Source organism: Pipistrellus kuhlii, unplaced genomic scaffold (genome assembly GCF_014108245.1).
Source record: "Pipistrellus kuhlii isolate mPipKuh1 unplaced genomic scaffold, mPipKuh1.p scaffold_m20_p_14, whole genome shotgun sequence".
Lineage (NCBI taxonomy): Eukaryota > Metazoa > Chordata > Mammalia > Chiroptera > Vespertilionidae > Pipistrellus > Pipistrellus kuhlii.
This window is the reverse complement of record NW_023425449.1, coordinates 21,268,542-21,286,925: the sequence shown is the minus strand read 5'-3', so window position 1 is coordinate 21,286,925 and position 18,384 is coordinate 21,268,542. Positions and strand designations below refer to the sequence as shown.

Here is an 18,384-nt window from a genome sequence, read left to right as displayed (position 1 = left end):
GAATCGAACTCGGGACCCTTCAGTCCGCAGGCCGATGCTCTATCCACTGAGCCAAACCGGTTTCGGCCATTTTCTTTATTTCTTTTAAATTTTTTAGCACTAACCGGTTTGGCTCAGTGGATAGAGCATCAGTCTGCAGACTCAAGGGTCCCATATTTGATTCCTGTCAAGGGCATGTACCTTGGTTGTGGGCACATCCCCAGTAAAGGGTGTGCAGAAGGCAGCTGATTGATGTTTCTCTCTCATTGATGTTTCTAACTCTCTCTCCCTCTCTTTTCCTCTCTGTAAAATTATCAATAAAATATGTTAAAAAAATTTTAAAGTACAGTTTACATTCAATATTATTTTGTATTATAAAGGTAACATTTTAAATCAAAGGAAGAATGAAAACTTCAGTTTCATTTCAGTTATATGTACTACATAATATTATAACACTTTTGTATTTTGATCTTTTGTTCTTGTTATTGTTAATCTTCACAAGAGGATATTTTTTCCATTGACTTTTAGAGAGAGTGAAAGGGAGGCAGGGAGGGGGAGTGGGGAGAGAGAGGGAAAAAGACACATCAATTGGTTGCCTCCTACATGCTCTCTGACCAGGGTGGGGAATGATCCTGCAACCAATATATTCCCTTGACCCAGAATCCACCTGCCAGTTGACATTCTAACCACTTTGAAACACTGTCCAGGACTGTACTTTGATATTAAAAAAGAAATTGTTTAGACATTTTGTACATCTTCCCATATTAGCCTATACAGATCCACTCATTCTTTTAAGGACTGGGCAATATTTCATTTATGGCTATAGTGATACTTGTACATATATCTTAGCAAATTTTTGCAAATATATATGAGAGGTAAATTCCTAGTAGTGGAATTTCTGGATGAAAGACTCATATGCATTTTAAGAACTGGTAGATATTTCTGAATTGTATTGTATTTTACAAAAGTATTTATCTCTAGCAATAGGCATGGCACTACTTATACATTCAAAAGAAGGTAATTATTTTATAAGCTAGGGTGAAGATCCAGCTTAATTTTTTTTTCAGACAGCCTGTTGTGCTGGAATAACTTACTGTTTAATCCTTCTTTCACTTACTGATTAAGTTTTTATTCTCCCTTTGATTTAAAATGTTACCTTTATAATACAAAATAATATTGAATGCAAATTATAATTTAATTTAAAAAAAATTAAAATGTTTACTTGCATTATAAAATAAATTCTCAGATATTTGGTCCTATTTCCTCTCCCCAACCTCAACACTGATCTACTTACTTTCTAGTACCAATCAGTCTATGCTAATTATTTAACTTCAGAATATATTTTACCATCTACTTTTCATCAAACTACTCTTTCTTTTCTATTTTTTCTATATTTATTTTTATAAACATTTAATATTCTTTCAAGTAATTCTTTCTATTTTTATTATAAATGTAGTGAATCTTTTTTAAAAAAATATATTTTATTGATTTTGTACAGAGAGGAAGGGAGAGAGATAGAGAGTTAGAAACATTGATGAGAGAGAGTCATCGATCAGCTGCCTCTTGCACACCCCCAACCGGGGATATGCCCACAACCAAAGTACATGCCCTTGACCGGAATCGAACCCGGGACCTTTCAGTCCCTAAGCTGACGCTCTATCTATCCATTGAGCCAAACCGGTCTCGGCAGAATGCAGTGAATCTTTAGGTTTATTTAGGAAGAACTGATATTTTTATAATGTAGATCTTTTTACCTCCAAGATGGTATGTCTTTCCATTTAATTAAATCTTTAAAAAATATCCTTATATAAAGTTTTAATGTGTTCTCCATGTAGGTTCTACACGGATCCTATTACATTTATTCCCAGATATTCTATCTTTTAAGTACAATGCTGAAGGGAACTTCCATTTAACTTTTAGTCGATTCTTAAGATTTCTAGCTATGTAATGATTGTATGAAAATAATGAATGGGGATGTATTTTTGACAAGCCGAGATTGTGGAATTTCTGTCTGTGTAACTCTAGTTAGAAGTATAGGTTTTGTGGATGGAAGAGATCTTAAATCTCAATTTCAATCCCTTATGGCCAGATTGTTCTCAGAACATGTAGTCTCACTTTTCTTTACAAAAAAAGCTATGGATTTTCAAATAGGTCAGTGAGCTCTTGTCTCTCAGTGCATAGATCCAAGTTCTCTTCTGCCCTGACATCATTCACATCCACAGAGACACTGACTCTCACAGATTTGTAGTCATAATAATTGTAAAAAGCATAAACCCAATAGCCAACACTTGTTGCACTTTCTCTATGTCTGACCGCCTGTTAAGTGTTTTGCATGGATTGTTTCATTTAATTCTCTTTATAACCTCGAGTTACTTTTATTAATCCCCTCACTTAACAGATGGGGAAACTGGCACAAGAAAGCAATAACCTGCCAGCAGGTGACAGCCATGCTGCTCAGCCAGAGTCTGACTGAATCCCCGCACTGTATCGCTTCTCAGGGCCTCCCCTCCATGGTGACGTGACTCACTTCTTTTGTCTCTTGTCTCTTGCAGTGTTATCAGACTCCCCCTGGACCAACACCTCTGGATCTTGTAAGGGCAGATGCTTTGAACTTCAAGAAATTGGGCCTCCTGATTGTCGGTGTGACAACCTGTGTAAGAGCTACAGCAGTTGCTGCCATGACTTTGATGAGCTTTGTCTGAAGACAGGTATGCAACCTTTGGGTCCTCTAGTCTTGATTAGATGGCTTACCAATCCCTACTGCTGTGCACCCTGCTTTTGCCAAACCAAACTCTGGGTTGGAGTTTTGTTTCTTGAATGACAGTCAATTGTGTGATGAGTATACCCAGCGTGACTCTTGTTTCCATACAAGAAGGTTCTTAGCTACAGTCATTACCTAATTTTGGAAATATTTGTGGCTGGGCTTTTTGTTTTTTCTTTAATCTTTATCATTTCTGTCTTTTACTATCAATTTCTGCATTCACTGCTGGGGCACCTGGGCTAAAATTGTGCATTCTCATAAAGTATTTTTAAATTTAATTTTATTTGTATCTATCTATCTATCTATCTATCTATCTATCTATCATTTCTGTCTTTTACTATCAATTTCTGCATTCACTGCTGGGGCACCTGGGCTAAAATTGTGCATTCTCATAAAGTATTTTTAAATTTAATTTTATTTGTATCTATCTATCTATCTATCTATCTACCTACCTACCTACCTACCTATCTTGCACAGCTTCTGGCATTTGTTATTTTCATTGTATCATATTGTGAGTGACTATGGTCTGCCCAGATTTTATTTCTCATTCTCTCTACAAATGAAAAATTGCTCTGGAATTCTACTTGGGATCACTTGCTCAGGGTGGCTCTAAAATCGCTTCCTGGCATATTTCTTCTATACTAGAACAGTCAGTAGAATAGAGAGGCTTCTGAAGCACTTTTGGAGACTTTTGCTATCCCACCTGCCCTGTTTCCAAAGCCCAGTACTTTATGTAGGACTTGGGCGATACTTGTTGGCTTCCCATCGTGCCTCTGGGCAGCATCACATGCAGACTCTCTGAGAAAGATGACACTCAACCCTGCACTTCAGGCCACTAGGTGCAGAGGTTCCACAGCTCTGTGGCCAAGTTATTATTTGCTTTTGGGCCTTTATGATGAGCTTACTCTTTAAAAAATCTAATTCTATTATCATTGATTTTGCTCTGATCTTTCTATTAATATCGTTAGAAACAGAGACATTATTCTCCTCTACTAAGGAAATAGTCCTTAATTTATATGAAAACTGACATCAACTCATTTATTAGTTCTGATTTGTTTGTTTTCCCCAATTAAGAAATGTTTTATTAGGTTGTTTTGGGGTTTTTTTTTTTTTTTGCACAATACATTTTCCAAACATTTTGGCATTTTTTGGGGAAAAAAGGGGGGTTACTTTCCTTTGGAACTTCTCCCAGTTCCTCGGTTGTGAGTCTGCAAACTTAAATGCTGAGAACCTTGTAAACTACACATATGGATGGAACAGATGTTTCAGCAGAGTCCGTTGGCTCTAAAACATTATTTCAAACCAGCAGCCGGTGTTTGCTTGGCAGTGAGGAACTAACTAACATTTTACGTTTCCTTTCTATGTGGTGTATCTTATCCCTGACGTCATGGCAACCATCTGGATTTCTGATCTCAGAGCCCCTTGCAAAGTTTAATGGATCTCCTGGTGCTAGCTTAGCCTTTTCTGAACGTAGCTCATGCCTTTCTTCCCAGGTTTAATAAATATGGTCTACAATAACATTTTAGAACTCATTTATTATCCACGCATAAAGATAACATATGCCAAATGTGGAAGAATCAATCAAGTATTAAATAACCACAAAAGGCTAAAGGAAACAGTCTTTGTGATTCTACTTTGCTGATGGGACACTCTTTGGAGATAAGCACAATCAATGTTTCAGTGTAAATTCTGACTATTTTGTGTTTTTCTATATTTATACAAGTGTGTATATATATATATGCCTTGTGAGGGTGTATCTGTATTTACATATCTTTATATACACCATCCTTTTAATGCCTACATAGTAGTCCATTGAACAGATATAACCTACTTCATTGAGAAATTGATCAGCATGTATATTTCTCTCCATTTTTACTATTATTAATGTATCATTGAATGTTATTCATGCATATTCATATTTTTGTCTATTTTCCTTAAGATAAATTCATATGAGTGGGATTAAAATATATATATATATATATATATATATATATATATATATATATTTAAAAATTAAATATTTATTACAAAAATTACACTCTCAACATTTATATTCCTCTCCAAGGGCACAAGAGCTGCTACTTTATTTTCAGCAGTTCTCATTTAAAAAAAAAAAAAAAAAATATATATATATATATACATATATATATATATATATTTTATTGATTTTTTACAAAGAGGAAGGGAGAGAGATAGAGAGCTAGAAACTTTGATGAGAGAGAAACATCGACCAGCTGCCTCTTGCACACCCCCTACCAGAGATGTGCCCGCAACCAACGTACATGCCCTTGACTGGAATCGAACCTGGGACCTTTCAGTCCGCAGACGGATGCTCTACCACTGAGCCAAACTGGTTTTGACAGCAGTTCTCATTTTTAAAATGGATATCCTCATTTTTAAAGACTCTTTTTCAGTTCTGATAGGTAACTGTCTTATCATCCAGTAAGGTTAAATGCTTTATGCTTATTACCATGCTTGCTTTGAAAATTAGGCAGTTGATTGAGTAATACCTTGCATTATAGTTCACTCTGAACCCTGAATTTTTAAAAACTTCATTATTCTATGAAGTAAGTAGTTCCTCAATAAATCAAACTTGTTAATAGTGATGCTGTTTTGCAAGCAAATGGATTTCCTTATGGAATTTGGGAAGGAATAAAAATATGTTGGAGGGTAGAATTATCCTTAAATTGGAAAGGAAAATCCCATGATCTCTATCAGTCAAAGTAACTTTGGAAAATGGCTGACCATTGAGACTAGAAAGTTTGGTTAAAGGAATTCCAAGCATTTAATTTCTTGGGAAGAGAATGCAGTGGAGATAGGAGAATGAAATCAGAAAATGGAATCAGGATGCAAAGGTAACTCTAAAAGAATGGAAATGAAACAGTAGTGGCATGATTCCCTAGAATGGCAAATAATATCTCTTTATCTATTTATTCACTTAACAGTGGCGTGGCTTAGTAGACTATTAATAAGGAGCAGCATGGCTTTCTAAAATCATTGCCTTCCCCTTAGGATATATTTTAGGAGATGAAGACTTGAAGTGTCTTGTAGCTCAGAAGAGGCTTTCTTGACCATTCTCTCTCAACCAGAGACCCAACCCTATCACTGTCTGTCAGTGCCTCTTGCTGTTTCTTTCCTAGCACTCAGCACAATTTGACATTATCCTGTTTTCTTGTTTCCTTCCTTATGGTCTGTCTATCCCAATTGGAATGTAAGCTCCATGCAGACAGGATCGGGTCTTCCCTCTTCTTCACACCTAGAAGGTGGAAAACATAGTAGAAGTGTTTATTGAAGAAATGAACTTACTATGAAAGTGTCTCAACATGGCAATCCTGAATTTAGAGTCATATTTTATTTTCATGGTAATTTCCAATGGGATGGAATAGATGTCATGGAATACTGCAGTGTGCTAGGCACAGTCTCAGGCATTGGAGACTGAATGGTGAAAAAGGGAGGAGGGTGCTTTCCTACCTTGGAACTTATGGACAAAAAAGTCTAATGGACAAAAAAGCCAAAACAAAATATAAAACACTCTCTTTAAAGTGAAAATATTACTTTTCTGAAAATATCCTCTGGGGAGAGTTGAGTCGTGAGCTCTCAATCAAGTATGCTCCGACAGAAATCCATGACTGGCCTCCTGGCCTTCATGAATAGAGGGACTCTGACCTCTCTCATTGTAGGTAGCGTTCCACTTTGGTGAATGATTGGAACTTTAGATGTTTTTAATAACCCTTTATACTCTTTTTAGGACTTTAACCTTCAGTACATCCAGAAGTAGATAGAGGGCATTTAGTTACACTATCATTTATATATAAATCAAGCTGATTAAAGTGAAGTAAAGCTACTTCGGAAATGAAGAGCTGAGCTATAGTGACTATGCCTACAATGGTATACTAGTATACCCCTTATTACAAAACTCAGATCCTATACATTTTATTGGGTCTTTTAGGGGAGTTTGCAATCAGTAAGGGTTCCATTTTCCCCCCTAAGGAGCCTGATCATGTTTGGCTTTGTACTCTGATTTAAAAATCAGGCATTCATTCTATGTGTAAGTCCTCCAAATATCATCTGGGCTTCAGGCCAACTCTAATTTCACAAGCAGATGAAATGATGTGGGGCTTTTAGCTCTTTTTGTTGGCAACCCTTGTAAGCAATTGTGGCCTCTTTCATTTGGTTTTCGTGAAGTAGCGAAAGTGTTTTCTTGTGCCGATTTCAGCTGGTGGCTGGGAGTGTACCAAGGACAGATGTGGAGAAGTAAGAAATGAAGACCACGCTTGTCACTGCTCAGAGGACTGCTTGGCCAGAGGAGACTGCTGTACCAACTACCAAGTGGTTTGCAAAGGTACATGTTTCCTTGAATTGGCTTGGGCTTTAAAAGAATAAAAACTGGTGTGGCTCAGTGGTTGAACTCAGCCCATGAACCAGGAGATCATGGTTAGATTCCCAGACAGGGCACATGCTTGGGTTTTAGGCTCCATCCCCAGTAGGGACCATGTCTCATTGCTGATGTTTCTATCTCTCCCTTTCTCTTTCTCTCTCTGAAATTAATAAAAATAAACATGTAAAAAATAAAAACAAAAGAGTAAAAATTGGAGATACTCCAAGACATCCTGGCTATTAGGGATATAATGCCTTGGCTATGGGCTCTGGAGGAGGAAATGAGAAGTGCCTTTACATTTCTCATGATCCTTCTTAGTTTTGCTTCCCTGTATCTTATTGATCTGAAATAACAAGGAAATAACCCTAAGCTAAAGCTAGAATCACAGTAATGAAGAGATGTTTAAAGTTCTTGGCTTGGTTGGTTTCCTAGAAGCAGAGTCTGAGAAAGGAATGCCATACATGGATTTATTGAGGGAATATTCTGCAGAAAAACCCATATGAGAGAGTAAGGGAAATGGGAGCAGAGGGAGGCGAGCAAGGATGTTGTCCCAGGTAAATTTTCACTTTGGACTGCTCTACTGCAGAGCCATGAAGATAAATTTGTGTTCTTACCCTGAGGCCAGGGGTCCTGACAGTTGTAAGCCCAGGCACTAGCAGCAGCCGGAGGAGGTAACTATGAAGGTTGGTAAAGAAGGTCAGGACATCAATAGCTCCTTCCCTACCCCGAAGCCATGCATGCATGTGCACTGACTTTGGCTGCTTGATGGTATGATATTATGGTTTTCTTCCAATAATTAATAGTGGACTACCAAAAATATAAAATATGCAGTTTCTGTCTTTTAGGAATTTCAGTTGCCATGTGCCCACTTAGAGAAGTTAATGGAAAGATCCCAGAATCTTTATGTAAAGTTTGCTAGTCACTTTTTAGTGTCTGACTTAAGTTCTTCTTCCTAGCTATGGCATGGAATAGTCAAGAAGAGTTTCTGATAAGCATAGGAAATCTAGACAATATCATTGTAGTAACTATGTATGGTTTCAGATGGGCACTGGAATTATCGGGGTGATCATTTCAGAAATTATATAAATCAATGTCTAATCACTATGTTGTACACCTGGAGCTAATATAATATGTCAACTGTAATTGAAAATTTTAAAATATTAAAAATAAAAGTTAAATAAAAAACTTGAGGGAAAAAGCAAATCAGTTCTGAAACATGTGTAGTATTTGGCTGTGGCAAAAAGGTATTACATTAATATTAAATTAGGAAAATTCCCCCTATCCAAATAATCATTCTCTGTCGATAAAGCATAACTTTGATTGAAAATTTGTTTCCTCTTCCCTTTTACTTCCCCATGTAGTAAATGTACCAATAAGCCACAAAGGCTATTAGATAAGAAAATAAAAAGTCCGAGGTATCATTGGTCATTGGATCATTAAACCAGCTTTTGCTGGTTTCAGTACTTTTGTGAGGCCCATGCGTGCACCCTGGGTTATTACATATTAAGGAGCATGGCACTTACTTACACAGTTGTTAGTACTTAGATTCTTGTTGACCAGGGAGATTTCCAATGCTATTTACATGGGAGCAATTTCTCCAAAGTCTTGGTCACAAATTTTACTCATGTTTAAGACTGTGATTTTTGTTTGTTTTACAACAATTTAAGGTAAATTATTTTGATAATTTTTATTTTCCCTAAAGGAGGCCAAATTTTTTTTTAAAAAAAATCTGAGTTCTTTATTTTCTCTGTTCTTAGAAGATGTTGTTTGAGCTCTTAGATCTTGGTGGAAGATAAAAGTGAAAGAAAAGCATTGGTTTTTATTCCTGACCCACTGACAAATAATCTATTGCAGTCTTCCAGCTATCGTCCCTGTCCCTGCATGTTCTAAGCTTTTTCTCCCAACCTAAGAAAAGAGGTGCCATGCTGTCTCTGGCTTTGAGATGTTTGGGGGGAAGGAGGAGGGAGGATGTTCCATCTAATGACCAAACAGTTTATTTCTGGAGGGAAACAAACATGAAATGTTATTCTCTGACGCCACTGGTGTTTTTATCTAGGAACCATTTAGACTCCGAAGGTTCGCATAAACAGCACTCAGGGTTATTAAACCGTAGATTTCCCATTGTGTACGGGTGTGCTTTAGGAAGCCAAACCAGACACCAGGCTTTATTTTTGAGTTTCTTTTTAGATGGTGTCCCATAAGCAACGAATATCAAGCAGGACACAGGTCCTGGAATTGTACTCTTCAAGGCTATGGGTGGCACTTATAATTTGATTCACCAATACATTGACCCATTTTCCTTATAGGAGAGTCGCATTGGGTAGATGATGACTGTGAGGAAATAAAGACACCAGAATGTCCTGCAGGGTAAGTGCATTTTATGAATAGTATGAAATTTAATGTATTAATTGATGAACTATCGCAGGATATAGATGGGCAAATGCTTAAAAAGGATGTAAAATGAAATACACGTATACAGGCGAACTTATGAATAATACAAGTGAAAAGCTACAATATGCATCTTGAAATAGATAAATTCACAGAAATATTTTTCTAACACTTTTGACATATCAAAGACTAGTATTCTCTGTTCTCTGACGTAGCTGGAGATTTTACAAAGTGAATCTAAATGTCACTGAAGGAGGAAAGAAATGTTTCTGCAGAGACTTAGTGTTTTTTTTTGTGTGTGTGTGTATTTTGTCCTCCTCTAAAGTGCTGCTTTTGCCTTTTTTGGAGGGTAGGGTGGAGGGAAGACTCTAGAACTCAAAAATATCACCTGAAATGGTAACATCTACAAGATGATGTAGAAATTTGACCTACCACCAAAGCAGAGTGATACCCCAATACTCAAGTGGGACCAGCAGAAGGCATTTATTATGCTTTTTAGGAAACTGTTGAAAATGCATGGACCCTTAAAATGCCTGTCAGAAAATAATTTGTCAACAAATGTGTTTCATAAATATACTTGTTGGAACGTGTTTTTTGTTTTAAGCATAGCTTGGGACACCAAATTTAAGTGTTCATTTATTTTAAATTTATTTTTTAATACATTTTTATTGATTTTAGAGAGGAAGGGAGAGGGTGAGAGAGATAGAAACATTAATGATGAGAGAGAATCATTGATTAGCTGCCTCCCACATGCCTCCTACTGGGGATTGATACCGAAACTTGGGCATGTGCCCTTGACGGAATTGAACCCAGGACCCTACAGTCACAGGCTGATGCTCTACCTACTGAGCAAAATCAGCTATTATAACTAATTCAAATATTTAGATATTATCTTGATTCTGGCCTCCTTTTTTAACTGTAATGGGCCACCTGAATGTCTTTGGACTGTTAGAATGGGATAGCAATGATTTCTGCCCCCCCAGTGCATGAGTTTTTGCATACTGGATCACTGGTATAAATGATAAAAGAGGTATGAATTGATATCTTAAAGCCATGGTTGGCAAACTGCGGCTCGCAAACCACATGTGGCTCTTTGGCCTCTTGAGTGTGACTCTCCCACAAAATACCATGGCCTAGGCAAGTCTATTTTTAAAAAATACATATATTTTATTGATTTTGTACAGAGAGGAAGGGAGAGAGATAGAGAGCTAGAAACATCGATGAGAGAGAGTCATTGATCAGCTGCCTCTTGCACCCTCCCCCCCACACTTGGGATATGCCCGCAACCAAGGTTCATGCCCTTGACCGGAATTGAACCCGGGACCCTTCAGTCCCCAAGCCGACGCTCTATCCATTGAGCCAAACCGGTCTCGGCAGGGCAAGTCTATTTTGAAGAAGTGGCGTTAGAAGAAATTTAAGTTTAAAAAATTTGGCTCTCAAAAGAAATTTCAATCATTGTACTGTTGATATTTGTCTATGTTAACTAATGAGTTTGCAAACCACTGTTCTATGCAACTATAACAGCTTTTTACATTGTGAAAAACCTTGTTTGCAATGTGAGAGGCAGCCATGAAGGAAGTACATTAGGGGATATTGGTCCCTTCACTGGCTATTTTATGACTTTGGCCATTTAACTCTAGATTTAGGTGCCACAAATGCTAGGTATGTGGCTGGAAGCCCAGCAGTGTATAAGTATCTTTGGTTTCATCTTGGAAATCATTGGTCCCAATTATTTACAATGACTCGGCCTAATGGAAATGCTGTGGCAATCATTTTTCTAAAGCTTAATGTGTTACATTTCAGGTTTGTTCGCCCTCCATTAATCATCTTCTCTGTGGATGGTTTCCGTGCCTCATACATGAAAAAAGGCAGCAAGGTCATGCCTAACATTGAAAAACTAAGTAAGTCATTTTCATACTGTGTTCTCATCTGTAATCCATGATCTGCTAAGTAACTGCTCAGCTATGGGCTGAGATCTGTGAACACATGGCTGGAAATGTATTTTGTTATTGGAAATATAAAAGTAAAGATTAACACGTGCCTTTGGTGGCTTATAGAATAGGTTTCTATGCACCAAGTGATTCCTGTCAGTTCTTTTGTTCTGATCTTAACTTCTGTTTCCAGGGTCTTGTGGCACACATTCTCCCTACATGAGGCCTGTGTACCCGACGAAAACTTTCCCCAACTTATACACTTTGGCCACTGTAAGTATTTTTTCAAATGATATAAATTTAAAGGTCTGATTTCTTCCTGAAATGACTTTTAAAGGGAGATTTAAAAAAACAAAACATGTTCCTTAGTGTTCAAAGAAAATATTTCTGTTTCCATCTTATCTGCCTCAGCTGTACACAGAAAATGCCTTTTACAACTCAATGTCAACGTAACTTTAAAATAATTTTTTTTGTACAGTTCTCTCTGAACACACACATTAAACCTCTGAATTTTTAAATAAAAATGGTGACTTAGCCGAACCGGTTTGGCTTAGTGGATAGAGACCCAGCCTGCCGACAGAAAGGTTCTGGGTTCGATTCTGGTTAAGGGAATGCTCCTTGGTTGTGGGCACATTACCGGTGGTGGGGGGTGTGCAGGAGGCAGCTGGTCTATGTTTCTCTCCCAGCGATGTTTCTAGCTCTCTATTCCTCTCTCTTCCTCTCTGTAATAAATCAATAAAATATATATATTTTTTAAAATGTTGACTTAAGGGCTGCTATGTTTTAATTTTCAGATACTTCCATTTCTACCTTGCTTTCTTCTTTAAACACATCCTTAGTTATTTTAATTATTTTTTGTTTGGGGTAGAAATTGAACTAGAAAAAGGAAAAATGTATGTAGATATAAAAATGGTTTTGGAGCAACATAGTAAATTTCAATTAAAGATTAATTTGGCATAAGTGTTGCCATCTTATTAAATTGCACTAGTTGCCAAATATTAAATTTCTTTATAATAATGTCAAGTTTATCAGATGTCTTAAGATCAGTTCATAGGTAATATTTATGTTTGCTCAGACACATATACTTTTAGAAATTGTTTCTATAAAACCGTCTATGATAAGAAAATTTATAATAGAATTAATGTGGGTGGATTGTTTAGTGATAACTTTTTTTTTTTTTTTTTTTTTTTTTTTTTTTTTTTACTCAAAGGGGCTGTATCCAGAATCACATGGAATTGTTGGCAATTCAATGTATGATCCTGTATTTGATGCCACTTTCCATCTTCGGGGGCGAGAGAAATTTAATCATCGATGGTGGGGAGGTCAACCGGTAAGTTTTGCATTTTTGTGTGTGTGTCTATGTATTGAAACATTTCATCCCCAAATTGGTTTCCAACAAAAGAAGTGCATATAATTTCTCATGCTTAGCAATGCTTCTTTCTTTTGTTAGTATGTATATATCTGTAGGTGTATGTGTGTATATAATATATAGGGTGGGACAAAAGTAGGTTTGTGAGTGCATAAATAATTTATTCTTGTATTATTTTTATATGGAAAATAATATAATTAAGAAAAATAATACTAGAAGAAACTGTATTTTGTGTACTCAAAACTGTAAACCTACTTTTGCCCCACCATGTACATGTATATAATATGTATGTGTATCTGTATTTATACATGTATGATGTATTTCTATAGGCATGTGTATACATGTGCATTTATAATTTATATATACAGATATTTGTGTGTCTGTGTGTACGTTTATGTGCGGTTATGATTATAAAGCATGAGATGAAATATCTTCATTAGGGTGATAGTGGTGGAGATGCTGACATAGGGATGAATTTCAGAAACATTTTGAAGAAGGAATAGCCAGACATTAATGATTTATTAGATTTGGGGGTACAATGAGGAAAAGGAGTGAATGACTATTACTATCCCAAAATTCTGGCCCAGGTGACATGTGAATAGAAATTGGGAACTCAATGAAACCCACAGTAATTTAATTTTTTTTGTTTAACCCAACTTTTTCAAAGTCCTGGAAGTTTCATTTAATATGTGGAATCCTACCTTGCTGCTGGACCAGAAAACTAATACTTTGAAAGAAATTATCCTATTTACTTCAGATTAAATGGTTGAGCAGAAAGTAAAAAGAGGTATAGATGGCTTTCCACATAATATTTTTCCTGTGACCATGTGCTTGGTTAAAACAATTGCTTTGGTCAGACATGAGCAAAGCAGCAACACAGGGCAATGGTTATTGAAAGTAGAGAACTGACTGAGGGCAGAAGGATCAGAATCCCCACAGGAACACAACCTGGTACACATAGTCAATCAGAAACCTGTTGAAGAAGAATGGCAAATGGTTCCATCTCTTGTCAACTGTGACTGGGGGCTGTGTCACCCTGGGGTACTGGTTAGGAAAGAGGGCTGGCAGACCTCTGTGGGATCACCATGGCAAGAAGAGCGGACAGGGGCTGCACACATCCGTGTGTTTACCATCCTGAAATGACCTCATACCTGGAAATGTTTGCTGCTCTCTGTGGGCAAAATGGAGAATATGAAGTAAGAAGAAAAAATGGTATTGCCCTATGAGAAAAGGTCACATAGAAAAATATTCCTATCGCATAATAAGTCAGCATACAAGGCTAAATAAGGACTTTTCATTAAAAAAATAAATATTGGAAGACTTCCCATATGTCTGTAGAAGTGTTTCTTTGTAGTAGAGGGCCTGATTCTGCTGTCTATTCAGGCTGGACTCCCAGAAGTCTAGGGTGACCTAGGTTATGAACATTGTGACATTTGTTTACAGGGTGGATTTCACACACAGAGTTTATGATAGAGGAACAGTGTATGTGTAAATAAAATGATTGAAATCAGAACACCATCAAGCTGTTGCTAGTTGGTCTTTTACATTAATTTTGTCATGGAAGCAGACTTGCCTGGAACCACAAAGGATATAGAGATAAATAGTAATTTTATCAAATTGGATCGCCTTCCACCAAATGTTGACATTAGGTTTCCCCTGGGTTGACATGACTCAGAAGATGAGTCCACACATTCATTAACTTCTGCAGAAACGGAGCAGAGGGATTGCTGTTAACCGGCCCAGTGAAGTGAAGCTTCTGTCTCCACTGTGTTTGCCTGTTTCCTTAATGACGCTCAAAGTTGACACATTTGACCAAGTTTAGTCCTCTCCTAATGCTGACCAAGATTTGTGGTGAAACTGATTTTGCTTCTATCTTCTTGAACAAGGCACCACCGTAAGAATTCCAAGGATCATAGTAGCTGTAATTTAAAAACATATTTTATTGAAATTTGGCCTATAGGAAAAACATGGGCAGAAACCATAAAAAAAAAACCACTATAGTATAAGAGTATCAGATACTATAATTAGTATAAGAAGAGTTACACCTTAATAAATACTTCTTAAACATTTATATCCTCTTCTGAGAGGCTTGTACATTTCATAAAATCACCAGTAAAAAAAACAAAACAAAAAACAATAGGAATAGAATATTTACAAAAATATAATTAAAATATTTATAAAAAATAAAAATCTTAGATAATTAAATTAAACTCAAATTATTTTTATGGAGTGATGAAACCAGGAAAGTCATTTGGCTAAATAATATAGAGATCTGATTAAATGGTGAAAAGAATCACTCTTAACCTAGTTTAAAATCTAATAGATGGGATGAGGCGTTTGTACAGTGTCTATTTGAAAATTTGAATCTCACCATTAGGCTCCCCCCCCCCCCCAAATTTCTATAATTTAATTTCATCTTTTAAAAAATCTTGATGTAGCCACTTCAGCAAAAGTTGAGTCTGCTTTTAATTTGTCCATCTTTAGAATGTGCTCTTAAAAGTTGTCACTCACTCTATGATCCTACATTTCCCATACATATTTTAATGGAATTTCTTTTGTTGTTTTAAGATTTACTTTTTTCTCATTACAAATGTTCAGTACTCTTAATGAAATTTTTTTTTTTAAGTGTGTTTGTTTGCAAACTCTCTCTGCTATAATCCTGTAATTTTTCATCCTGAGATATCTCAGTGGGCAATTCCCTGTTTAGTTTAAATCTGGACCTGAGCAAGGTGGAGAAGGAATGAGACTCCAATGGGCCCACTACATTGGGAATCTGAGAAACAAGTCCAGCGTTCCACCAGATGTGCAGTCTTTTAAAGCCCTAATTTCTGGAGGAAGGCCTTTCTAAGAGAAGCAGATACATTATCATCACTTCTCCAGTTGCTAGGCCCACTGCCATTTCCTACCAGTATTGTGATATAATGAGCTGGTATTGAGGCCATCCTCAACAATGATGGTAATCTAAGAATGCAGGAAAGATGGTGAGTTCAAGAAAGAGACTGCAAAGAAAATGGCATTGGAATAGAGTGAACGTCCCAGTTAATTGGATTGACTTGAGGTTTCTTTTTGTCTCTTTTATTATCCTGCTAGTGGGAGGCTTTACTTTCTTTTCAGGAAAGTTTTATCTTTTCTTTATTCTGTTGTTTCTTTCCCATATACTGCCAGAAATCTGTATTTCTTTCTCTTTCGACTATATATTCACATGCTTAGGATGGACTCTGCTCACCTGACTCCTTGCTATAGGCTCTAATTTATCTTTCAAATTGCAGTTGAAATATCTGCCCCCAAGTAGGCCTTGTGAGGCTCCCCTATCCCCAGCTAAGCTCAGGGACCCTCCTTTGGGTTTTCATATGATTTCTATCATAAATTTGACCGTATCATTTTGAAACGATTCACATGTCTGCTTTAGGGCCTTGATTACTTTATTTTATTATTCCAGGACCTAACCCACAGCCTGACACATATAGGTGCCCCACTTATGCATTTTGGATAGATTTGTTTTGCACCCCCATTTGCCTGTATTTCCTTCCTCCATCACTGACCTTCTTTGACCCTAACCACCTGGAAGGAGTCACACTGGTCCATAGTCTCTTCTGCTGGATCATCCCACAGATTTCACGTCCTTAGTTTGTTCTGACTCTAATCTCAATGATTGGTTTACTCCTGCTGGTACCGGACCTCCACCCTTCCCTCAGGTCTCCCGGAATTCAATGCATCTCAGGTCTGTGCCTTTGAATGCAAATAAGTCATTTCTCTGTAAAGAACTGCTTAGAAAGATTACAACACTGATTCATGTTTTTGAAAACTATGTTTTGCTTATTTTCTTTTTCAAAACTCCTCTCCTCCCACAGCTGCATCCTTTATTTAATTTGAGAAAATGTTGGATTTCACATTTAAATCCTTCTGGTTGCAGTGGGAAAGCTTCCCTCCTCCCCGCTGCGCTGCCGCGCCCCCCTCCCCCCGCACATCCCCTCCATGATAACATATCAAGAGGGTACAATATTATTTCCACTTGTCTCTTTCAAACTCTAATATCTAGGACACAAATGTTGAAAACTGTGTCTCTTGATAAAGCAGGGAAATGGAAGAAATATTGGGATTAATGGCAGGTGTGTCTAAACCCAGTGTCTTTGCAGCTCATTTTTAAAATATATATATATTTTATTGATTTTTTTACAGAGAAGAAGGGAAAGGGATAGAGAGTTAGAAACACCGATGAGAGAGAAACATTGACCAGCTGCCTCCTGCACACCCCCTACTGGGGATGTGCCCGCAACCAAGGTACATGCCTTTGACCGGAATTGAACCTGGGACCTTTCAGTCTGCAGGCCTACACTCTATCCACTGAGCCAAACCAGTTTTGGCTCTTTTTTTTTTTTTTAAGCTGTGTTGTTTTACCAACTACTGAGGAAATTTACATTACATTTATATTCAGAGAAATCATAATTCCATTTATCTGAATTAGCCATTTGTCTCTCATTTCTCTCTTTTATGGCCCTAGAGATTCTACTTCACTTTTCTTCTTTTGAGCCATGATATAGTGCCTTTTTTTTTTTTTCCTCTGTAACTACTAGATTTAACTTTAAAAACATATGACTTACAAAGGAACTTTTCTGGCTGCTTATGATCTGCCATAATGTAAGCACTCTTTATGTTTCAGTCTGGTGCCATTGGCCAACCCTTGACAGGTGGCTTCCTTACTGCTGGAATTTGTTTGTTTGAAATTTTTAAATGTGTTTTTAAAATTTTAAGTATCCGCTCTTATTTGTTCTCTTTCTGCATTTTTCTAACCACGCTGCCAATTTCCTTTTAGAAAAATTCTCCCAGAAAGCAGGGAGAAATATTTTGCTGCTTCTTCTTCTTCTTCTTTTTTTTTTTTTTTTGAGAAGCAATAAACATTTTGAACTTTGGCATTGTCTTCATCGTTCACATTGCTCTTTATATAATTGGTTCCTTTTTTTCCTGATTACAAAGATGTTGCTTGTCACTGTAAGAACCTGGGGAAGTTCAGAAAAGCAGGAAGAACAAAAGATCTTGGTTTTGCCATCGGGATATGTCTAGCACCCCCTCTTCCCCCAAGAAGCCGACTTCTGGTGATCTTGAGTGTTACTGACTGAAAGTTATTGATAGGGCTTTCTGTTGCCAAGATAATGCCAACATCAGCACTTTTTCTACAATACCAACATTTGAAAGTGCAGGGTCATCTTTTGACAACATTGCATTAAAAAAAAAATCCATTAGAAAACCCAATATTAATATTACATTTCCTATCTGCCAAATATTGCCTAGGACAACTTTCTTGAAAATAGCAAGCCACTCAATTTTCAAGGAAGTTGTTTGGAAATAAATACTCGAATCTGTGTCCCTGAAATAAAATTAAGTATGCAAACAGATCACTTAACTGACTGGTCTCTCTGGGATCTAATGTGGTATTGAGGACCAGTGGGGTGTCTGGTCCTTAGTTTGAGTGTATCTACTTGCTCATGGAGGTGCTAGAACATGAGTGAATGGAAGTCCAGGGCACAGTTTGAATCCTGGTTGGGCTGGGATACCCGGGCATACCAGAATTTGTACATAA

The 18,384-nt window shown here is 37.0% G+C and overlaps 1 protein-coding gene across 7 annotated transcripts in view; it reads left to right on the top strand.

Moving 5' to 3' along the window:
- Positions 1 to 18,384, top strand: part of ENPP2 (ectonucleotide pyrophosphatase/phosphodiesterase 2) — a 101,471-nt gene that overhangs the window by 33,245 nt on the left and 49,842 nt on the right. For all 7 annotated transcript variants that reach the window (XM_045581394.1, XM_036436853.2, XM_036436852.2 and 4 more), the window contains exons 3-8: positions 2,532 to 2,687; positions 6,957 to 7,082; positions 9,425 to 9,485; positions 11,310 to 11,407; positions 11,631 to 11,710; positions 12,648 to 12,767. In XM_045581394.1, the coding sequence (XP_045437350.1) occupies positions 2,532 to 2,687; positions 6,957 to 7,082; positions 9,425 to 9,485; positions 11,310 to 11,407; positions 11,631 to 11,710; positions 12,648 to 12,767 (641 nt within the window). The remainder of the gene's footprint in view (positions 1 to 2,531; positions 2,688 to 6,956; positions 7,083 to 9,424; positions 9,486 to 11,309; positions 11,408 to 11,630; positions 11,711 to 12,647; positions 12,768 to 18,384) is intronic.